This window comes from Artemia franciscana, chromosome 9 (genome assembly GCF_032884065.1).
Source record: "Artemia franciscana chromosome 9, ASM3288406v1, whole genome shotgun sequence".
In the NCBI taxonomy this organism is placed as follows: Eukaryota; Metazoa; Arthropoda; class Branchiopoda; order Anostraca; family Artemiidae; genus Artemia; species Artemia franciscana.
The window spans coordinates 12461508-12486521 of record NC_088871.1 but is presented as its reverse complement, the minus strand read 5'-3'; the positions used below and the strand labels follow the sequence as shown (position 1 = coordinate 12486521).

The 25014-nt window shown below is 34.7% G+C and overlaps 1 protein-coding gene across 4 annotated transcripts in view; it reads left to right on the top strand.

Annotated features, from left to right (window-relative positions):
• LOC136031012 (PMS1 protein homolog 1-like) overlaps positions 1-25014 on the top strand; it is an 83824-nt gene that overhangs the window by 35762 nt on the left and 23048 nt on the right. For all 4 annotated transcript variants that reach the window (XR_010618412.1, XM_065710182.1, XM_065710181.1 and 1 more), the window contains exons 6-11: positions 2421-2528; positions 9944-10066; positions 11819-11956; positions 16281-17243; positions 22013-22202; positions 24309-24447. Coding sequence is in view for 3 of the 4 variants with exons in the window: in XM_065710182.1 (XP_065566254.1) it covers positions 2421-2528; positions 9944-10066; positions 11819-11956; positions 16281-17243; positions 22013-22202; positions 24309-24447 (1661 nt within the window). In the remaining variant the exon portion in view is untranslated. The remainder of the gene's footprint in view (positions 1-2420; positions 2529-9943; positions 10067-11818; positions 11957-16280; positions 17244-22012; positions 22203-24308; positions 24448-25014) is intronic.

Sequence of the window (25014 nt, the reverse complement as noted above, 5' to 3'; positions counted from 1 at the left end):
GGGCACCGGGACACAAATGACGACCGGGACACAGGGAATATAAATGACGACCGGGAACCTCAAAGAGAAATTGCAGACTGGGAAACCCGGACACAAATAACGACCGGGACACAGGGAATATAAATGACGACCGGGACACAGGGACACAACTACAACGGGGACGCGGGGGCACAGGCGGGGTATATAAATGACGACCGGGACACAGGGATTGTTCGAATAGAAATTACAGACCGGGACACCGGGACACAAATGACGACCGGGACACCGGGATACAGGGAATATAAATGCCGACCGGGACACTCAAAGAGAAATTACAAACTGGGACACCGGGACACAAATGACGACCGGGACACAGGGAATGTAAATGACAACCAGGACACACCATTAGAATAATGAGGTATAGATCTGAATACGGACTGTTTTTCCCATGGACAATTATATGTTGCATGTTCAAGAGTCAGTAAACCTGACAATCTATTTATATGCATAGACAATGGGACAGCGAAGAATGTTGTATATTCGCATGTTTTACGTAGTTAAAAACATATATATATATATATATATATATATATATATATATATATATATATATATATATATATATATATATATATATATATATATATATATATATATATATATATATATATCTATCTCTATTCACAGGTGGGACACAGGGACACAACTACAATGGCGCGTGACTAATATGGCGCGTAACGACTTACGCGCGCGGGGGGGCTTGGTGGGGGCGCTTCTTTTCTCCTTTATTTTTCAGTTTTTTTTTCCTTTTTTTATTTCTTTTTCTTTTTCAGTTTTTAGTTTTTTTCCTTTTTTATTTTTTTTTGTAGTTTTTATGTTTTTTTTAGTTTTTTTCTTTTTTAGTTTTTAGTTTTTTACCTTTTTTTATTTTTTTATTTTTTTAGCTTTTTTAGTTTTTTTAGTATTTTCTTTTTAGTTTTTTTTTGTAGTTTTTACCTTTTTTTAGTTTTTTTCTTCTTTTGTATTAATGCTAAAGCCAAGGTTCGAACCTGGAACCTCTCGGACCTGGAACCTGGAACATAACGCTTTACCAACTCAGCTACTTCGGCTTGAATACATTCGTTTTTGAATTGGTAATATTAAGAAATAATTCAGACGTCATATAATGACGTCAGTCGACACACAAACATGACGTCACTCGACACACTGACACACAGACAACTTATTTTTATATATATAGATATGCACATATACACACTTATTTATATATTTGTCCTTAATACAAGAAAAAACGAACCTTTGAAGTAAGCTTAAAAGAATGTCCATAATTTCCATAAGTTTAATGCTACCTATCGAAAGTACCAAAACTACCTCCAAAATGATCAGAATAATGAACGCAAATTCAGCGCGCCCAAGAACTCTATCTACACCAGAGGTATCAAGCCTCTATAAGGAAAAATACAGAAAAAATGTATTTTCAATGAGAAAGTTAGAAATGGATATGTGCTTATTTGGCTTATATGTTTTTTGTTTTTTTTTATTTTTTATAGGCGTAATCATACCAAACCAGTGCTTGAAGAATATCGGGAGAGGGCTTAATTGAATAGGAATTCAAAGTTCTTGTTAGCCATTTTCATTTACAAATGGGATATTGTCACCGGGGAGGGCATATTTCTGTCATTTGGTGCCATGACACCAAAATTTTGTGTTGAATCTGGCAAAAATACTATGTAAGAAAAATTCTGGAATAGCCAGTTGGTTAAAATAACGCCAAATCGATATCAAAGCGCACACTTTAAAGTGTGCACTCAAAGTGCACACTTTGTAATCTTTAAAAACACATCTAGCTTCTCAGTTACTGAGGGTTTTACGATTCTGTGCCTTGGAGCAAAATTTTGGCCTGGTAAGGGCTAATAAATTAGAAAAAAAAAGCAATAATTATAATCACTAATATAGTATTCACTACCAGCTGATCACTAGAAACATTTACTTTATCACCATAAAACTATGATTTAACAATAAAATCATTCCTGGGTACCAGATTCGAGCCCTTTCTTAATTGCATTGTCCAGGCGAAGTAGGGTAGTGCTGGCCGCATTGAATCAATTCTGCATTGATCGGTTGTTAGTTCTGATGTCATATTTGCAACATTGCCTGAAAATGACAATTTAAGACTTGCCGAATTTTACCAACGCCTCTGAAATTTTCTTTTAGATCTGGTGCAAGTTAGATCTGATGAAATCTATTTTCAATGAGAAAATTAGTAATGGATCTATGCTTATTTTGTGTATATGTTTGTTTCTTTTTTTTTATTTTCTTGTAGGCGTAATCGTATCAAACCAGTGCTTGGAGAAAATTGGGAGAGGGCTCAATTGAATAGGAATTTAAAGTTCTGGTTACCCTTTTTCAATTATACTATCACCTTTGAAAATTCCTTTTAGATCTGGTGCAAGAATCGCTGTTCAGATATCGTTGGAAGTCTGAGCCAAGCTTTTGGTCACACAATTGCAGACCGTTTATTGCGCATCCAAGCTGATGGGATAAGCTACGTAAGTCCTTATTAAAATTTTCGACTTTAGCTGTTTGTAAATCTACTTTCGTTTTCGTAAGACAAAAGATTTTTGCTGTATTCAATTAAGGTTATACGTAATCAAATGTGAAAGTGTATTAGAAAAGCCAAAAACAATGACTCCACTAGCTAACTGTCTTGCCAGTTTTGCTAGAATCTCATATAATCTTTGTTAAGACAATACGTCCTAATTTTTTTAAATATTCCTAGTTTTTTGTAGCTATTTTTTAAACGCCCTAATTTTTTGTAGTTATGTAGTCATGAAATTGACCATAAATGAATGATTTAGGTGGTCACTCTAGATCAGTGGTTCTCAACCAATTTTAGGCCATGCTCCACCTTGGAATTTCTAAAATCCTGATACCCCCTGTGGTGGTTCTGGCCTTTCTTGTGCCCTGAGAAAAGTCTTGATTAGCGCTCCCCCTTGTCTCCCAAAACTTCCTGGCCAAAATTAACACAATTTTCGTTTATTAACAATTTTTTTTATTTATTAACAGATTATTTATTTGAAATTCTTCTAAAATTACTACGCCCGGGGAAAGTACTCCCCTAACGCTGTCTCTGTTCCCTATCATGATATTTAAAATTTGATTTTATACTGATGAAAAATATTGTCTGAATACAAAACCTTTTATACAGCGTATGACACCGTTGCAATACTATCATTCATCTTTTATGCTATTTAAAGGTATTTGAATGTGACGTCCTTCACATGGTTTCTTTTTTAATTAAGACTTTAAAGTATAGTCAGCCGAAAGGTGCACTTCCTGTCCAGTTTCCTTGCTACTTTATTTAGTTTTTACCTTATGATTATTGATTGTCGTTTCAGTATTAATTGTATCAGCGTTTATATTTGTATTAGAAGGGAATTGTCAACAAATAGTTTCTAATACCACATTTTTTCATAAAAAATATAGAAAAGAAGTTCAAACAAACAGTCAAAATATTGTATTTATCACTTGAAAACTCATTGTTAGTGAGCAGCCTTCAAAAGTGAATTTGATTTACAAATATGTGTAAATGTGCACAAAGGTGATGCACATCTTTGTTTGCCGAGGATACCCGCTCTGAGTGGTCCAAACTCACCTGCGGGTACCTCCAATGAACAAAACTAGCTACTCTTTTATTCCTTACCGTCATCAACCCGATCCTAGCAGAATTCAAGACCATTTTAATCTCTTCGACGACTTGTCTGCACTTCTCAAGTATACAGTACAGAATATGGTTGCAAAAAAACAGTTCGACAAGACTTTCTTCTCGGACTTCATCACCCAGTGTCAATCAAATGGACTAAAATTGAACGAACTGAAATCGAAAGTTCTGCAATTCAATCCGCTCAAGCGGGACATTATAACCCCAAGTGTGCGTTTCCTACTGTTTTCTCTGCAACAATACTAGGTGTTACATTTACAAGTGATTTCTCGTTTAAGCTGCATGCTGACGATATTGCACGCAAAGGTCACTACTCAACCCAGAGCTTAACAAGTATGCACAGGTTAGGTTTCTCTGATTGCCAATTTCTACTGGCGTATACAACCTACACTAGGCATATCCTCCAGTATTGCTGTCCCGTCTGGGGTCTCAAACTCAAAACACTGCTTACATGTCAGCAGAACTAGAAGATGTTCAAAAACATGCTGCTAAAATAATACTTGGACTTCGCTTCAGCAACTATGAAAGTGCTCTTGAATATACCCACATTATTCATTCGAAGACAGGATTTGATAATGAAATTTGGGAAAAAGCTATTAGCAAACGAGAAACGCCGATCTATTTTCCCACCATTTGCACAAATCAGCAGAATTGCTAGCCATTACAATAAATTACGACCCGTTAAGTGCCGCATGGGCAGATTTATAAACTCCACCGTGACGTATTTTGTAAGCATATTTAACAAGTGATCTTTTCATCTCATTTTTTATTTCTTTTCCGATTGTAACATAATTTAGCGTTCATTTTTAAGTGCTGCGATAGCTATCTAAATAAACGAAGTACTTACTTTTTTATAAGTCCTTCATATAATGAAAAAAGAAATCACCAATGCAACAGCACAAACACAGAAATATACATGCACCATGAAAAACCATATAAACAAAAAAGAAAGACAGAAGGAGAAAGGAAGGCTGTCTTCCTTCTTTAGTAATTAATATACATCAGTACTTGAATGAGGCCTTAACCCTACTCATCCATCCAATTACATAGGTCAAACAGCATAACAATACACAATATGATTCGAGAGCATATAGTCCTGTTAAACTACTAAAAAAAAAATGCCAAACCTCTACATTTGAGCAACACAAATGTTTTTGGCGGCAAAATCTTCAGAAAATTCGCTTAAAAACCTATAAAAAATCAGCCGAAATCGCCTTTTTAGAAATACCCGTTTTTTTTAAGGAAAAGGGGGGAATCTCGAATCTAAAAACTTTCAATATTTTCTGGATTGAAATGTCGTTTTCTGTTAACTTAGGTCCGGAAAGACCGAAGATAACATTGGAACTCAACATTCCATCGTTTAATTCCCCAGTTTCACCCTAAAAGAGGTCAGAAGGGAGAGGGGGGAGAAATCAGAATCTTAATTTGTGCTGTATTCGCGAACACATTAACACCGAAATGTTCTTAAAAGTTTGCTTAATAACATATCAAAAAACTTTTGACATTGCCTGTGCCAAAATACTCTTTTTTCAGTGAAAGGATGGGAAACAAAGGGGGAGAGTATCTCAAATTAAAATTCCTTAAATGATTTTTGAATGGGGAGGTCGTTTTCTATTTATTCAAGTCTGGGAAGACCGAAAATGACATCAGAATTAAAAAAAATTACATCACCTAGTACCCATTGTCCTCCCTAAGCCAGGTCAGAGGGGGGATGAAAAATTGGAATCTAAATTTTTGCAGCATTCGCACGCAAATGAACACCAAAATAGGTTCACTTTTACACGAAGTCCATTAGGCTCTTTCTTCGGTTGATACGTGAATAAGCTACCTCGGACCCACTGTTATTTAAGAGCTAGAGAATGGACTTTTCAAGATTTGACGAAGTGACAGGAACCGGACATCTAATAATCTAATAATTGATTAGGTCTTGTGCAAAACACGCAAAGGCCTGACAAGAGGCGCTGATTCCCTGAAGTCTAATGAGCTGTATGGGTATTGGTGAGGACAATTTGCGTGCAATTTAACGCTTTGATGTAATCTCTTACTGCCACGACCCACATGAGAAGCGACCAATACGTTGAATAATTGGCCACTCGTATGTACCGGGATGGCTCGGATGCGCTTTAGCTGCTCGAATATGTCCAGTCGCTGGACCCATTTGCATCTCGTCAGATATAGGAGCAGCATCGAACGTGAACGTTGATGTGGTACAACAGATCGGAACGAAAATACTCGATTAAATGACGGGTAAATGCTTCTTTTCATATTCATTCAAGAGCGGTCATATTCATCGTGCGGTCAATTTGACCGCACAATATTCACCAGTGGCAAACGGTGAAGTCTTTCAAATAGACGCTTCACTATTGTTTTAATGTATCTGAGCTGTAGCGGCAACAGATGGTTCAAAACTGACCGACACGATACGAGCTGCCGATGTACCAACCTGCCCTATTTGGATCTCGTGAAGCCAAGCTTCAAATGAGGGAATTTTCCAATTTTAATGTTATTAAGTTCGATGTTTCTCCCCTCATTCCCCTGAAAAAGGGTATTTTTGCAAGGGCGATTAGGCTGGTTTTGGATATGATTTTGGAAAATCTGATATGTCGACTTTTGATATGTCTTTTCAGTTGGGTGACACCGACTTAACATTATGAAGTTTTATGGAATATTTACATGCTTATTTCTTTATTAAGCATTATTTCTTTTTCTGTATTTTGTGTCTATTTCGTCATTTAGCGCATTGTTTATAGTTCTTTCGGTGTTTTATTAATGTATTTTGTGACCAACAACAAGGCAAGCTTTTTGGGGTCAAATAACCATTTCAAGTTTGAAAGAGTTTTGCAGTATGAATAATGTGATTGATTTATGGTGATTGATTGATTTAAAGTCTCTTTTTTGATTCAGTTTTTATGACACTTGGTATTAACCAAGTGACATATAGCAATCGCAAATTCTGTCGGTCTGTCTGTCGGTCCCGGTTTTGCTACTTTAGGCACTTCCAGGTAAGCTAGGACGATGAAATTTGGCAAGCGTATCAGGGACCTGACCAGATTAAATTAGAAATAGTCGTTTTCTCGATTTGACCATCTGGGGGGGAGTGGGGGGCCCCGTTAATTTGGAAAAATAGAAAAAATGAAGTATTTTTAACTTATGAGCGGGTGATGGGATCTTAATGAAATTTGATGTTTGGAATGATATTGTGTCTCAGAGCTCTTATTTTAAATCCTGACCGGATCTGATGACATTGGGGGGAGTTGGAGGGGGGAAACCTAAAATCTTGGAAAACACATAGAGTGGAGGGATCGGGATGAAATTTGATGAGGAAAATAAGCACAAGTCCCAGATACATGATTAACATAATCGGAACGGATCCGCTCTCTTTGGGGTAGTTGGGGGGGGGGTAATTCTGAAAAATTAGAAAAAATGAGGTATTTTTAACTTACAAACGGGTGAGCGGATCTCAATGAAATCTGATGTTTAGAAGGATATCGTATCTTAGAGCTCTTATTTTAAATCTCGACCAGATCTGGTGACATTGGGGGGGGGGGGATTTGGGAGGGGAAAACCTAAAACTTGGAAAACACTTAGAGTGGAGGGATCGGGATGAAGCTTGGTGGGAAAAATAAACACAAGTCCTAGATACTTGATTGACATAAACGGAACGGATCCGCTCTCTTTGAGGTAATTGGGGGAGGGGTATTTCGGAAAAATTAGAAAAAATGAGGTATTTTTAACGTACGAACGGGTGATCGGATCTTAATGAAATTTGATATTTAGAAGGATATCGTGTCTCAAAGCTCTTATTTTAAATCCTGACTGGATCTGGTGATATTGGGGGAAGTTTGGGGTGGGGGAGCCTAAAATCATGGAAAACGCTTAGATTGGGGGGGGGGGGGATCGGGATGAAACTTGGTGTGAAAGATAAGCAGAAGTCTTACATACGTGATTTACATAATTGGAACGGATCTGCTCTATGGGGGGGGGGGGTTAATTCTGAAAAATAAGAAAAAATTACGTATTTTTAACTTACGAAGGAGTGATCGGATCTTCATGAAACTGCATATTTAGAAGGACCTCGTAACTCAGATCTCTTATTTTAAATCTCAACCGGATCAAGCGTAATTGGGGGGGGGGCAGTTGAGGGGACCGGAAATCTTAGAAAATACTTAAAGCGGTGAGATCAGGATGGAACTGGATGGGAAGCATAGAAACCTGTCTAAGATACGTGACTGACATGACCGGACCAGATCTGCTCTCTTTGGTGGAATTGGGGGGGGGGGAGGTAATTTTGAAAATTGAGGTCTTTGTAACTTACGAAAGGGTGACCAGATCTTAATGAAATTTGATATTTAGAAGGATCTTGTGCTTTAAAGTTCTAATTTTAAATTCCGACCAGATCCTTTTACATTGGGGGGAGTTGGAGGGGGAAACCGGAATTCTTGGAAAACGTGAAAATTCGGGTATTTTTATCTTACGAATAGATGATCGGATCTTAATGAAATTTGATTTTTAGAAGGGATTCATGTCTCAGAGCTTTTATTTCAAATCCCGACCAGATCTTTTGACATTGGGGGGAGTTGGAGGGGGAAATCTTGGAAAAACACTTGGAGTGGAGGAATCGGGATGAAGCTTGGTGGATAGAATAAACAGATGTCCTTGATACGTGATTGACATAATCGTACTGGATTCGCACGCTTTGGAGGAGTTGGGGGGGGGGTCAGTGATTTGGCGAGTTTGGTGCTTCTGGATGTGCTAGGACGATGAAAATTGGTAGGCGTGTCAGGGAGCTGCACAAATTGACTTGATAAAGTCGTTTTCCCAGATTCGACCATCTAGGAGGCTAAAGGGAGAGGAAAAATTAGAAAAAATCAGGTATTTATAACTTACGAGTGGGTGATCGGATATTAATGAATTTTGATATTTAGAAGGACATCGTTACTCAGAACTTTATTTTAAATTTTGACCAGCATTAAGCCTCTTATTCCTTTTTAAATCAATCTATTGATTCATAAAATTTTGTTAGAGCTCATACCATATGGCTCTTAGCTCTTCTTGCCTCGTCACAAGTGCCATATGAGCTCTTAGCTCTTGTTCTATTTCTCTTTAACAGGATTTGTCTTGATATATATCTGTCTTCAATCCTGTCTGATGAATTTTTTTCAAAACTTGAATAATAATATGATAGTTTTTGCTAAAGCAACATATTTGTTAAAGAAAATGTTTAATAAGAGACTAAAAATTTTACGTAAAAAAAATTACAAAAAGGACAGGTGAATATATTTACAAAGAAAAAATTAATCAAGTTAGTTTCTGTCAAGTTTCATTTTGCATTGTGATTACTTTGCCCCAAAAACGCTGGCAAAGATCGTGGAAATGTCTTTTTGATCGTTCTATTGTTTTGATTTTGGGGTGATAGAGGCTTCCTCCATAAGTGATTAATTTTTTTTTTACACTTCATCTAATTCTGTCTTTATTTAGTTATTTTATTTGCATTAGCTATTTTATTTATGTTATTTATTCTGTATTATTCATATTTTGTTTACTAACTATTTACTTACTTGTTATATTTGTTGTTTATTTTATCTAGAAAATTTATAGGCAATCAATACGTTTTTACCTATTTTGTTTCTACTTTAGATCTAAGCCAATTAGCACTTTTTTATATATTTTATTTACTTTATTACTTTGTTAACTCAATAGAATTTTATTCATTTATTTCCTTCATATTGTTTTTTTTATTTACTTTATTTAAAGGCTGTTAAAATCTAATTTGTTTCCTAGGTTTCAAGTTTGAGGCCTTTGAGTCCTTTACATGCCATTACTTTATTTATTTTTTTTATTTGCATTTTATTTTATAAGTTGACAGATTTACTTATTTAGTTGTTTGGGATTTATTACTTATATATTTACTAGTCTTATTTATAATCGATATGCCTAGTGGATAGGCTATTAGCACTTTATTACCTTATTTGTTCGTTTTGTTTCTGTGTTTATGTGTGAGGGTATTTATATCTATAGTAATTACTATGAATAGTAATCATTTTAATTGCTTTTTAGTTCATTAATTAGTTGCGATTTTAATTATGAATGATTTGTTTGTGTACTCACTATTTACGCATTTACGTATTTTATTTGTATTATCTATTTTATTGATTTAATTTATAGGTTACTTATGCTTAACTGTTACTTTTCTTAGTGTATTGGTCATTAGAATTTTATTATTTATTTTATTTCTATTTTTAGGCATTAGAGGCTTTCATACCTAAGCCGAATTTTCTCCGAGAGTCAGAAATGACGTTTTCAAGTCCGGATAGAATGTTCTTCTTTGTAAACGATAGACCAGTACGACTTCCAAAAGTTTCAAAGGTATTGTAAATGATCAATGTAAATGTAATAGAATAGCCCTGTTGAGGTTTGTGATAGAGGGGGAGGGGGCACCTGCTAACTCGTCTCCTCCTGTCTATATCCATGGCACTTACTATGTAAACTGTTGAGCCTGAAAAATAAATCTGACCTTTGAGAAAAATATAGTCTATCTAGTAATTCGAATTAAAATCCCAATGTTGCTTATACTTTTCCAACTTGTATTTATAATTGTCGTTTTTTTCTTGTTTCCCATCTTTTCTCTATTTATTTTCTTATTTTTGTATGTCTTTAGCTTATGCTCCCTAATTCATTTTAAGTCTTCTAATTAGGTCTTTTAACTTATGATTTTCTAATCGACTTTTATACAATCACACTGCTATTTGTGGTGCTAGTTTCATCGGGAATTTTCTTTAATGATTTGAATTAACAACGCTCCTCAGCTCTGGTGCCTATAAGTGACGGAGGAGGGGTGCAAAACGAGTTTTCAATGAAAAGTAGTGTTGCTTATTGAATCATGTTGCCACTGTTTTATCCTGATGTTTCATAATTAATGCTCTGAAATGATTTTGAAACAAATTAGAGATGGTAAATGACTTGATAATTGCACTGGACACATAATATTAAGCCGTGAATATGTAGTACCCTAGAATATTTGCATCTATCCTGACTATCCAATAAGTGTATCTGTGTATACCCGATAATTGTATTTGTGTATATGTTTTTTTTACCAGCCTAAATTTTGCAGATTAGCCTAGCCATAATTAGTTATAATCTGGGAGGGAGTAATAAACAGAAGTATAAAAAGTAATTAAGTAAACAAAAGTAACAGAAAGCTATTTTCCGTGAAATTCAGGTTAAATTCAAAGAAACTTTCTATGTAATTAAAATGCAAGCAGCCTGTGTTTTGGACTTCTTTCTTCAAAAAAAAAAAAAACAAAAAAAAACAAGTTGTCTGAATGTGATCTTTAGAAAAATACAAAATATGATAATCCTCTGTAATATTTTAATGATGTTCACTGATTCATGTTTGATTTATCGTTTACAGAATGAAGATGTCTCTTGTGCTATGACTGTCATTTGTATTCAGCTGTTTCTTTTTTCCCTGTTTTTTTTTTTTGCCGAAGAAGGGGAATTCTTCCCCAAATGAGTTAATATTAATACAGTAGGGCTAAAGCTCTCTCATTCCTCCTAGATATGATATCATTTAGATATGACTGCTATAGAATAATTGCCTAATATATCTGCTGCAATGAATGAGCTTGCAAGTATTGAGCTTCAACTTTTGTTTTGTCATCGGTGATTGGCATCGACTTTTTTTTTTTTTTTTTTTTTTTTTTTTTTTTTTTTTTTTTTTTTTTTTTTTTTTTTTTTTTTTTTTGAGTGGATGGCTTACAGGGTAACTAAGGACTTTTACTAGGGAAGGTAAAAGGTCAACTATGCTGCATAAGCTCAAGACCCCGTCCCCCCTGCCTTTCCCCTTACAAAATTCAAACAAATTCAGAACCCAAAAACTACGTAATATTACTGAAACTATTTCGCAGATGAAGGTTGACTGCTTCAACTGCTTAACGTTCTTGTTGTGTGTTTTTTTTTTTTTTTTTTTTTTTTTTTTTTAAGGGAAACTTTTCCCCAAATCGCACTAATATTCAGCATAGTAGGATTACAGTCTTCTTATTCCACCTAGATATGGACTCAGAATAGGCCATCACGCCAGCCTAACGCTAGCACACTATCAGAGTTTCTATATTTTAGATGCTACATAACTACACTAGCATCCATTTAAAAGGTTTGAAGAAGTATCCTGTTGCTGTTGTATCACTAAATGTGTCGCCGTCCGAAATAGACGTTAACTTGGAGCCAAATAAAATGAAAGTACTTCTAAAATGTGAAGTGAGTCCTCTTTCTTTTACTATATAGGGTGAACGATCGGTTTCCGGACGGACATTCTTTAGAATTTTAAAGATAAATAGGTTGGTGAATAAAGCTTACTGAAGATAGAAGGAGTGGATATTTGAGGTGGTTAACCTGTGATACGGTGGCATCAATTTACGAACATTTAGGGAGAAAATGTGTTTTTCAATATCTAGGGGGAGGAGGAGGTAAATTTGTCTTGTTTCCAATTATTCAATTAAAATACCAAAAAAGGTATTTTCAATGAAACCTTCCACAGAAATAGTATTTTTCTGAATCTTGAGAGGAGTGGGGGTAAATATAGGGAACACACCCCTTTCCCCTCCCCCAAAGACCGCCACTGATATGATAGTGGATTGATCTCTGCTTGCCAATGCAAGGCCCTGTATTTGGTCTCAGCTGCTCTAAGGCTGGGCGATAGGTTTGCTACTCGTTCATGTAAAAAAGATCCAGCAACTTAAACGTCAAAAATCATGCTACGCCACCAATGGTTCTTTATCCTTATCCAATTCTATGGGAACTAACTCATTTTGTAATATATAATACGTCTTTTTTTTCTTTTTTTAGGTTAAGCAATCGCTTCTCGGACTAATTTTCTGTAATATCTTAATTTGTAGTGACTGGGCTTGGTGAATGAAACTTCCAGAGATTTTTCATAAATGGATATCTTTGTTGAATTCTGATACCTGGCTCAGGTACTTTCTTTAAAATATCAAAATGTTTGATCAGACACAGCTTTTGTTTACCCTTTCAGTTAGTTTCTTATGAAATTGAAGAAAAAACGATAGCCGATTAGAGGGGACAATACTTTACTGACTGTTTAAAAATCAATTTTTTTCTTCTCTATCTGACCAAGAACTATATCATGTCTTAAAAAACGAATTTCCAGGAAGGCTATGCTCCCCAAGTGTTTTACTGTTTGTTTTGAAACAAAAGGAAAAGGACTATGAATTTTCAACGCTTGTCTGGATTGTTTGTCTGTATGGGCTTTAAGTTTCAAAATTTGACATAAAAAAACTATTTGCTTTATCTGATTTTTTTTTTATAAAGTCTAAATATTTTACATTTGACTCTGTACTCTTTATTAAATTTTGGGCTTACTATTCAAAAGAAATCTATATAAAATTCATATTGGCAGTACTGATACTTTTATTTTTGTTAACTCGGAAATTCAATAATGCTATTTGTAAGTGAAGCTAAAATTAAACAAACGAAAGGTATGAAGACCCTCTGTAGCCATTGATGGTTTATAAAATGTATGCAATTGTCGACGATTTGATTGATAGGTCTTTTTTTTTACGGAAACGATGAATAGGCCTGTCGTCCATCCTCACGGCAGTTGAGATCAAATCGCTGGCTGCATATTGCCAGGCAGAGATTAATCCACTGCGCTAACGCAGGATAGTGAAGCTAATAGGTAATGAAAATAATCATACTTTTGGTTCAAAATTTCTGGACTTCGAAGTCAGTATAAGAAAAGGTATCTGCTAAGTATATTGAATTCAAACTTTATTTTTTAGGGGGACAGGAGCTAAAAAATTGGAGAGCTAACATTTTTTAGATAAGGAAAAAACCTGTTTTAAGATATCCAAACTTGACATTTAATAGGTTAGAACGAGTATTTTTTCTTTTATTGTTACTGATGTTACTAACATCAGTAATATTGTTATCATCACTGTTTTTGTTATTGTTATTCTTTTTTTTTTATAATTAGTAGTATTATAAAGGATCAAAATTTCCAAATAAATCTCAAAATAATTGCGCTACGAAATATAAAGAAAAAAATAATAGGGTTCTAACATTTTTTGCATCGAGTCTCGACGTTTTCAAGGTTGTTTCCCTTAGGAAAAAAAAAATGTTTTATTGTTTCTTTAGATCTCAAATAAAAATAAAATGAGTATAATTTTAATTCTGTTCGGTTTGTAAATATGTTTTAGTCGCACTGAACTCGAAATTATGGATTTTAACTAAACAAAATGGTGTCAAAGTTAATTTGTTTAAATGTTAAATAGTGAGAAAATACTTAATTTTTGTGCTGAATCTGGATTTATGCCTATTACTAAGTTTGGAGTTGCCAGTTAGAAACAATTCATACTAGAATGGAAAAATTCGAAAACATTTCAGTCTATTGCACGTTACTATCAAAAACTTCATAGCTACTGCATATAGAGGTCTTTTTCATTAAAATTTGTATACCTGATTTGAAGATACAAATGGTTGTGTAATTTTCACTTATCCGATTCGAACAATCAGGTCTCAATTTCACTGCTCTCGGTACCTAAGAGTCTTATATATTGGGGTTTAAAAGTTCAAATTTCATGTTTTGCTATGTTCTGGTATGTGCTAGAAAAATAAAACCTAACAATCAAGGAGAATAAGCCTTTGAAAACCCTTGATACTTCTTTTTTCCAATTGTAAATATACATTTTCTTATGTGTCTTCAACGTAGGAGCACTTTTGTATAAGAAGTACGACTTTCTAGGTTTTAAGGGACTACGGGTTAGGAAAGCATCACTTTCTGGGTTTTAAGGGATTACGGGTTAGGGAAGCACGACTTTCTGCGTTTTAAGGGATTACGAGATAGGAACTAGCTTTTTATTTACTTTTGACAAATAATTTGCATTAGACTGCATTATGTTTGGAAATTTGGGATGTTCCTGAAACTCTTTCATATGTAAATTTCTTCTAAGCAGTCAAATCTATATTAAAACGAGCCGGTACATTTGTAAGCCTTTAAAAAATAAGTTTTTTCCATGTGCTGAAATTCGAAATAAGTGAAATCGGATATTTTTTTCTTTTTATTGAGAGTTTCGAAACTTAAAATTGAGAAGCCTCACTATAAACCTAGAATGTTCACGCTTCGTACACTATTATTATTTTGGACCCAAAAAAAAAAAACCTATATAGTGCAACTGTTCAAAATCACTATTTTATTTTACCCAGCTTAGTAAAAAATGGTAAATCTCTAGGTGGACAAAAACCTAAACACAGTACTTTTAAAGGAACATTGATTCAGGAACTTGTTTTGTTTCTAATTAATATTGTTAATTAGTTAATTTTAGATAATTTTATTAGTTTTGAATTTATTTTGATCAACTTTTGTTTCACAAATCTATCCTTATGTTCTGTAATCTACTAAATATCTTGAATTGAATATAATGCTAATTGAATGAATGAATCTTATTGCCCATATTTAAAAGTACAATTACTATAAGGAATGCAGTTATGAAAAAATAAAAAGAATACAGCAGACCCAACTAATGAACACATAACTTAAATTAATGCGTCAATACATTGTTGTTTTAAATTAAAGACAACTATGAACTATATAAAACTATGTCACTATGCACATAAAAAATGACAACTTTTATGAACTGCTGACTATTGCTTTGTACATATTGCCCGCGGTGTCTAAAGACTTTAGGAAGTTCTCCCTTCTGATCGAGATGAAAGCTAAGGGATCGGGGAGTCCGTAACCGTATTGACAAACATGTTTTTATTTGAAAATAATTTAATAAGTACTTTAACTTTTCACATCTGCTCAGCAAGATATTTTTTTTAACGAAAATCACTAATTACAGTCTAGAAAATAAAAAGTAACCGTGTAGGGTCTTAGGATAATGTTCTTCGATCTTTGAAGACGCTTCTCGGTGAAATACGTGTCACTGCAGAAGTGAGACAAAAATCCGGAATAATTTACCATAGTACAGCAATTTATTATCACAATTTTCTTCTTAAGTATATAAGGATGAAATTGCTATTCAAGTACCATGAAATTACCATTAAAAGTGATTTGCCTTTAAAACTTTATAACCTGGAAATGCCCTTTTTATTACATTCTGGGTTTACCACTCAAAATAAATGTGTATAAAAAAAAAATAACGAAATTGCAGATGAAAAATATCTGTCACTACTAATTTATTATCACAGTTTTCCTCTTAAATGTATATGGATGAAATTGCTATTAAAGTACCATGAAATTATCATTAAAAGTGATTTGCCATTAAAACATTATAACCTGGAAATGCCCTCTTTATTTCATTCTGGGCTTACTACTCAAAATAAATGTGTATCAAAAGATAAAGAAATTGCAGATAGAAAATATCTGTTACTACAGAAGTGACACATGCTCTTTGGTATTCCAGTGTTTTTGGCCCAGTATTAGATCCCTAGATTGAGATAAATCTATTCAAAGTAAATTGCACTAAACTTGAGAACATGGACTTAGATCCTTCCATTGATTCCTTGTATTAGCCATAGGCTAAAATTTAGAAAATAAAAAGTAACCATCGAGTTTTTTTAGGAGGAAATTCTCCAGTCTTTGAAGACGCTTCTTGATGAAGTGCCTGTCGCTGCTGAAGTGACACTTAAAAATCCGGAAATAGTTGATCTCAACACTGCAGCTCGATTAGCCCAGCGATCCTCTCAAGCATATACGGGTGAAAATGAGCCCATGTCAAACACACCAAGGAAGAACATTCATAATAAGAAAGATAATCACATAAGTAATGAGTGGATAGATAGCTCATTACATTTCAAGAAAGTTGAATGGAATTCTAGTAATGATGGAAAATTGCGAAAGAAAGATGTGATAGATCTAACTGGCTTTACTAGTTCAGATTGTGGTATCAATGCAAGCCATTGTTCAGTTTCTTCTCCTAATAAAGATTGTGCTCGCAGCAACTTCAAAAATGGTAATTTTTTGGGTTCCTTTGAGCCAATAAATTGCTTCAAACCCAAGACCTTTGATGCCGTTTCTGGCAGTAGTCAATTTCTACCTAGTCTAAATACCAACGGAATGTTCAATGAACTATGCAAAAATCAGTCAAATCTTCTTGGAAATGAAGATTTCTCTACTACTGGACCACTATTTCTAGAAAGCTCTGTTGATACCAATTCCAGTGCTCCTTTTAATGGTTACATAAACAGAGACCTTAATCAAAATTTTGAAAATGAATTGAGTAATCAAAAAGCAAGCGATCTGTTTTTAAATGGTGAAGAAGATATATATCCTAAAGAAAGGCTTCATTTTCCTGACAACACTGCTTTTTCTTCAGACGACACAGTTTTGGCCCCTCTGCCACCTGACATAAAAATTTGGAACAATGCTTCTTTTGTCTCAAGAAGTGCAGTTTCAACTAATCAACTGCTTGACGTAAGAGATTGGAATAAAGCTGCTGTTAGTGTAAATGGTTCAGCATCAGGACATCAAGATTATGACGCAAGGGGTTGGAGCAGGGGTAATTCTCTTGGAGGAACAGTTAAGGTAAATTTCGATCTTCATTATGTTAACCGTTTTTTATTAGTGTTTGATGTATATTCTCTATTTTGCGGTATTTATGCGGGAGTGGCTATCTCTTAGGAATAGCATACACAAAAAATTAAATCTAAAAACCCTGCTTAATTAAGAATTACTTAATTTCTTCAGTGAATACGAGACGAAGGAGATGAGAGGAAGTTTACTGCAAGTTCTCCTTCTATGTCATTGTAGTTCTAGAATATAGATCGTCATGGCCAAAACAAAAAGCTAAAACATAATTTTAAAATCTTCTTCGGAACAATTTTTTGTTCAAGGATTCAAATAAGAAGCAATGTTAAAATTAAAGCATGTAGTTGAATAATATGGTCTTATTTTTGTCATCACGCAAAACCATGGTCAGTTGTCTTTGAATCAGAGCTGCCTTAAAATTTGTATCCAAATAATGGCAGATATCTCCAACATTTTTCAATGCGTCTCTTTAAGTACACCTAATAAATACCCACGATAAAATTCTGTGACTACAATGATTTGTTTTTCTTATTCGTTTATTTAAATTACACTCACACTCGAAAATGAACACGAAATTACGCTACTTTTAAAATTATAAAGAAAACATAAAACAGTGTCACTTCTCAAGTACGCTAACGAAGTAGAGCGCCAAAGGGTGGCAAATCTGCTCGTAAGGCACTTCACGGCTTGTTTTTGTTCTGATGCCGTGTTAGTTAACCAAGAACGCATCCAGGATTTTTTTTTTTCGAGATGGGGGGAGGTTTACAAAATTTAAAAAAAAACGAAAATTTGTTGACATTTTGTTACGTTTTTTTTTATGAGCTGGGCAAACATTCAAGGGAGGGGTTATTTGAACTCTGTATCCACTTTTCCTGGATATGACTTGGAGTCAGCCGATTGGTGTGGAAGGGGGAAGAATAGGTCGACTTTTATCGTTTGTTAATATAGCTTTTCCGAATTTCATTACTTGATCAGATCTTCGATCGAACAAAGTGGACAAGTTTAAGAACTAAGGGCACTTTCGTAGTTGCTATAACGGGGTTGTAACATGATTTTAGTACTAAAATTGCCAATTCCCACTGACAAATAAGCAGTTTCTCAGTTTGGAGACCCCAAATGGGATAGTAGTGTCCGAGGATAGGTTGAAATATTTGGTATAGGCAAGTATGAGTCCATTATCTGAGAAGCCTATCCTACACATGCTTGTTAAATTCTTGGTTGAGGAGTGGGTTTTTCGTATAATATTATATATATACAGCTCAAACGACTAATCACTTGAAAATGAAACGTCTAGAAGAGTTGCAAAGGAGACAGTTGGAAAGGGCACCTATGAGATCTTTATATCCCGCTTGAGTGGATTGAATAGTAAAACTTCCGATTTCTGTTTGTTCACTTATAAGCTATTTGATTTACACTGATTTATATAGCCTGCTGTGGGGTTAAACTGCTACTTTGCAATGTAGTTTCAGCTATGTGCTTGAGATAGGCAGAGAAGTCGCCTATGGACTTAAAATGCTCCTCAACCTCAGTTAGAACATGGGTTGATATCGGCAAGGAATAAAAAGACAGCTAATTTCTTTCCTTGCAAAATAATAGTCGAAAAAATTCTGAAATTCGGAAAAATAGTCAGATATACTCCTTGGTTTGGAGCTAGATTGGATAGATGGTATCTTGATAGGTTAAAATTATATAACAAAACATATATAATGTTATATTTTTCTTATTATTATCTGTAGCAGTAAGCCTAATGGCTTGTCTCGTAAATTATAGTTTTTTTTGTTTTTTTTTATTGTTGGCCTTCATTCATCGTGATTACTTTTATCCTAAGAGTTTGTACAAATATTAGTGTTATTTTTAAGTAATAACCACGTTCTTTTCTTTGTAGAGGTCTTTTTTCAAAAATAATTGACATTTTTATTATTTTATTTTATACTGACTACGATAAAACTATCTTGTCCCACTTCTCTCTTTAAATATATTTACATCAACACTTAGACTGTAGTAATATATTAACGGGGGAGGGAAGGGGGACTGAGAGGTTGTCCGGGATTTCTGAAAAGAAAGAATATAGGTTTAGATAAAAATATGTTCACCTAGCTTTCCTTAAAATTATACTGGGTGAAGTTGTCGCCCACCTAGAAGAACTAAACCTCCTCCCTGGTTGGCTATGCTAATATAGTAAATAATAGCACTGCTAAACTTTTGGGGATGTCAAAAAGAAAGCTTAACACTAAGGGTAAACTCTGTTTAACACTAAGGGTAAACTCTGTTTACCCTTAAAACTAAGGTTTAACTCTGATGAATGACTATAACTAAAGATAATAAGAGACGGAGGTTTGTGACGTTTTTTTGTTTGATCATCATTAATTATGATTTGAATGAGTTTTCCTTCGCTAAGTTTTGCTGCTCTTTTTGATAATAAGTCACAAAAGCAGAGTTATGGGTGTTTTTTTCTGTTCTTACTACTTCTTCAGCTTCGTCATTAATGACAGACATTGCTGAATAATTTTTTTTTTAATATGCCACAAGAATTGTTTGCTGGTATTTCTTCGTGAAGACGTTTTATTTATTGCTTCTCTTGGAGAATTAGAAGATATTATGTTTTTATCTGAGCTTTTAGATTGTACAGTTCCCAACTCTCTTCTTATCGATGAGAAACGCTGTCATAAAATACTTCTTGGAAACCTTTTTTTTTTAACTTGGTTATACAAAATTATTGGGCCTTTTCTGGGGTTCTCTCTTCTCTTTCTTTAATGCTTTGGAACCTGCTTCTGCATTAATGATATGAGGTACTGCTGTTGCAGTATTATGTCTGTACTGTCCCAGAACGACATGAGCAAATCTCTTCGGGTATTGTGAGTTATTCTTTGCTTACACTGTAGTCTACAGTCTTTTATACTCTTAAACTATATGGTACCTTAATTTTTGTATCTATAGTTTGTGTACTCTTTTCCTGAATGCTTCATTTTTTTTCTCCGCAAGAATAATGCCCTTCGGTTTCATTCCTCTTCTCGTTGGTTTTTCGATTCTTTCGTCAGGATGAGTAATTCAACTTATTTTTTTTTCAAGCTCTGTTCCTTCAGAGATTCATGAATTTTTCTATCATCATTTCTTCATTATTTTCGAAGATAGGTTTATATTCTGGTTCTTATTCTGAACCTAGTCCACTGTCCCTGTTCCTTCAGAGATTGACGAATGTTTTCTGTCAGTATTTCATCATCACTCTCGAAGACAGGCTTACGTTCTGGTTCATATTCTGAACCTGGTACACTGTCCCTGTTCCTTCAGAGATTTAAAAATGTTTTCTGTCAGCATTTTTTCATTACTCTCGAAGACAGGTTTACGTTCTGGTTCATATTCTGAACCTGGTCCACTCAGGTTCCGGTGTTCTGGTACATTCAGGTTCATATTCTCTACTCAGTTTGGGGAGGGGGTTCGGTTTACGTGGACTGAACACACTTATGCTTAATTACAACTGACCGAAATGGGATTGGGCACGTAAATGCAAAATCTCTAGCTTCGGTACTAATGGACTAAAAAACTTGTCGAATATACCAATCGGCGCAGAAAAAAAAAGATCCTAGATAGCACTCAAAACTCCATTTTGTAGAAAAGCGGACTGAATACGTTTATGCATAACGGTACGGAATTTAGCTTATGCCTTTGTAATTGCTACAATCATTTTATCACATTTCTTACACCTTGTTTTAATTAGATTTTTCCGAAAATTAATAGGTACTCCCTTTTTTAAGATATTTATAATCTTCAGTAACACATCTCCAACTTCACAACTACTATATTTCAAATTATGTTAATCACACTATCAGTGTCTTAAGCCTTATTATTTTTCTATCCCTTTAGCACTATTTCTCATCCTCGCTAAAATAAATCTTTCTTTGCATCCAAATTTTCGACAAAATTTTCGCTCTTTTTGATATCATCTCAAACAATTTATCATGGCTCTGTAAATTCTCGAAATGTTCTACCAATCTCTCTTTAACTCTTTAATTATCACTGAGGCACCCTTCCTATCTTTAGCCAGGAGAAGTTCAGACTGAGTATTTCATCTCAATTTTTAATGTCTCGGTGCTATATCTTACTATTATAGCTCTGAGCTGCATCTTCCATGCCATGTTCTTTTTCTCGTTGTGATAAATATTTAACAACAATGACTATTTTTTTTAATAATCTCTTAACACAAATATTGACCATCCTAGCTTGGTAAATTTAAAGGGTAACCTCGACCTCACTAACGATCCAGGAACCTCTCATAGGACATTTGAAAATTTTGCCCTGATATCATACTATTTAGGGGGGAGGTATTCTCTCCTAACCACATTAAGCAAGAGACACCATCATATCAGTTAAATCTTACAATTCGAGTCTAAACATGTACTTTATGTGCATCCCATCTACAACGAAAATCCTACCCACGAAAAACCTGTGTTATCTGAGGATGAGCTCATATGTAGATGATGTTGGTGAATTTCGGCTGATGTGTCTAACTAATAGCAGAATTCCCTGAAGTCTTCCAAGAAAACCTCTCTAACATGTGGTTTTCCGTGCATATCAAAAAAGAAAAGAAATAGTAACTTTCGCCCATGCATCAACAAGTATCTTTTCTTTAATTTAAAAACTGTTTTGTCTGCTGGAGATGTCGACTTCTCTATCTCCTTAACCAACCTCCCTATGCCCACTGAGACCTTAGGCCTTCGCATGCTTGTTATGAGGTGATATAAATTACAGGAAGACTGACTTTTTTCCAGCCTTTTGAAATCTTCACCCCAGGTATTCACAATGGAAGAAATAGCTTAGATCGAGTTATGAACAGCAACATGCAGAAACAAGGAGCTCACAAGTATTCTCAGTCAAAGTTGGGAAGAAATCTTCGAAATTCAATGAACAAGGAAAATGATACTGCTTATACGGCATTTTGTAGAGAGGAACACGTGAAAGGTATGATTTTGTGGAATGCTATTGTTTGTCTGATGGAAAAGGGAACCCCTGGTTAAATAAATTCCCAAAAAACATCTATAGATACCCTATGGGTCACGCATGGCTCTGAAGGAACTATTTTTTGTCACTTAATTTTTTATTATTTTTATTATTACACTTATTATTATTATCATTACTATTTATATTGCTTTTCGGGATTTTTTCTTGATGGTGTCGTAAATGAAAATATTATAGTTTTAAGTTCATTTGTGTAAATTCAAGAAAAAAAATCGTGGAAGGGAAAACTTGATTTTCAACGAGCAGCCTAAAGTGGAATGAACTGGCCAAATTCCAATGAAATGGTCAAAATCCAATTAGCAGCCTAAAGTGGAATGAACTGGCCAAAATCCAATGGAGGGAAGAATTAATTCAAACTGTGTGCTAGACAATTTTTACTGTGTGGATAAAATCCTTTTCGGATATTTTAGGACCAATTTTTTTTTCTGCTGCAGTGAGTAACTGCACGCTAAATGACCCAGATAGTTTCTACACAAATTTTCAAGTTCCAAAATAGGGACTTGGGGATTATAATGATGATTTTATGCGGAATATTTGTTCAGCAGATCCTGTTGGGGGCTGAAAGAGGTTCAAACACTGGGACTAGGCAGGTATGTAGGCTAGGGGCTTTCGGCCACGTGCTTTCTCCAATCTAGTCTCAAGATATTCTGGATTTTTCAAATAGTTCGTGGTAACGAACTGTAGTAAGGAGCGACCCGGCTCAATAGTAACCGAAACTGTAAAAAACGGAATTTTGTTACCAATAGTTACATCAAAAGAATCGCATTTTAATGCTGATTTTAAATATTTAAGTTTCATCAAGTTTAGTTGTACCCATCATAAGTTACAAACCTGAGAAAATTTGCCTTATTTTAGAAAACAGGGGGAACAACCCCTAAAACTCATAGAATCTTAATGAATATCACACCATCAGATTCAGCATATTATAGAACCCTACTGTAGAAGTTTCAAGCTCCTATCTACAAAAATGTGGAATTCTGTATTTTTGACCAGAAGACAGATCAGAATGTGTGTTTACTTGTTTGTTTTTTTTTTTCTACTGGGAGTTTTTCCACGGGGGAATTTTTCAGGGTAGGGAAGTTACCAGGGTGTGAACTTCTCAGGGGAAATTATACAGTCCGGGAATTTTCAAGAATTCTTATACAAAATTATTTTTGCTAGTATTGGTATTTGAGAGTACTCGTATTGGCTTATGACTTCTTCACATGTAAGTCAATTTGAATGGGATATGATAAACTGACGCGAGCCTTTTTGTCTAGTCTAGGCTTTTTTTTTATCTAGTTCCTTTTTTGAAAATATTTGGTTTTTCTTTAAAGGGACCTCTTAGGCAAACAATACCAGTGGAAAAGTTTTTCATTGTTCGGGTGCACGAACTTTCTCTTTTGACGAATCTCAACACAAAGGGAGGGAGGACCGTCCCAGTGTTGATCTGAAACACTTTCTGGCTTGGAAAATTAAAGTATCGACTGTTTTTTTTGTCGGTGTTTGCGGTTTTCAGGCCCCCCCCTCTTGTACAGAATAAACTGTATCCAGAAGAAAAATAATCATAGCCGTCCATAAAGAGATTTCCAAAAGGGGCTTTCAAAGCTCGTTCACAGTAAGGATTGGGCCATGGGAATAGGAGAGAATATTATCTTTAATTAGTTTTTTTTTAATTTGTTTTTTAAGTTGGTTGAGCTTTTTAACCAATTGTATTAATTATAATTGGTTATTTAATTTGTCTATTCTTTGAAAATATACAGTACGATGCCTATGGAGAAGTTTTTCATCATTGTTGTCTCAAACATTTTTTTCCTCCTTGCATATCTCAGCAAATGGGGGAGGGGGAATTATCCAAATGTTGGTCTGAGACGTTTCCTGGGTAGGGAAGTGAAAGCTTTGACCATTTTTTTCTGTGTGATTCTGACTCCTTTTCCAAAACATTATGCTAGAAAAAAAGAAGAAAAATCAGTTTTGGCTTTGTGTGCATATGCCTTCAGACTCTGCGGAATTTTCCTCATGTGGGACTTAAAATTATGCGCAATAAGTGTGTCTAATTTTTTATTACAGTTGCAGATGAAAATCCGGGAGCTGACTTTTTTGCCATAGGAAGAATTATTAGCGAAAAATGGAAGAATTTGAGTAATGAAGAAAAATTCAGCTTTCAGAGTAAAGTCAAGGAAAAGCATATTAGCAATACCGAAACTAGGTAATTTTCTATCCACTAGTAATTTCCTATCTTTCTCATATATTTTCAAAGTTGATGCCCTTCCTATTTTCTTCAAATCGAAATATTTTCTTTTTGAATTTAGAAAAAAAAGCTTTAAAAAGGTAAAAAAATAACAACTAACATTAAAAAAATATATTATCTGAAAATAAATTGACGGTTATGAAATATTTAAAAAATTAAAACGTATAGTTAAATTGTGATTGCTGGTAATTACTATCTATCAATAGTGCTTTCTTGTCTCTTTGACGCCTTTCGCCACAGATGGTACTACCTATTGCAATATCCTAGGAACAGCCAAGGGTATTAACTTGAAAATTTCAGGGCTATTACTGAAAGTAAAAACTACTGCTGCTACATACTACTACTATTGCGACAACTTGCGACAGCGACTACTTGCAACCGCGACTGCTTGCGACCACCACTACTTTTCAGTATGACTGCCTCTAATTGTGACGGAGACTTCCACTACTATTGGCCTGGGCTGCGACTACGACTACTTGAGACTGCGACTACTTGCGCTTGCGACTGTTACCGTGACTACTTGTG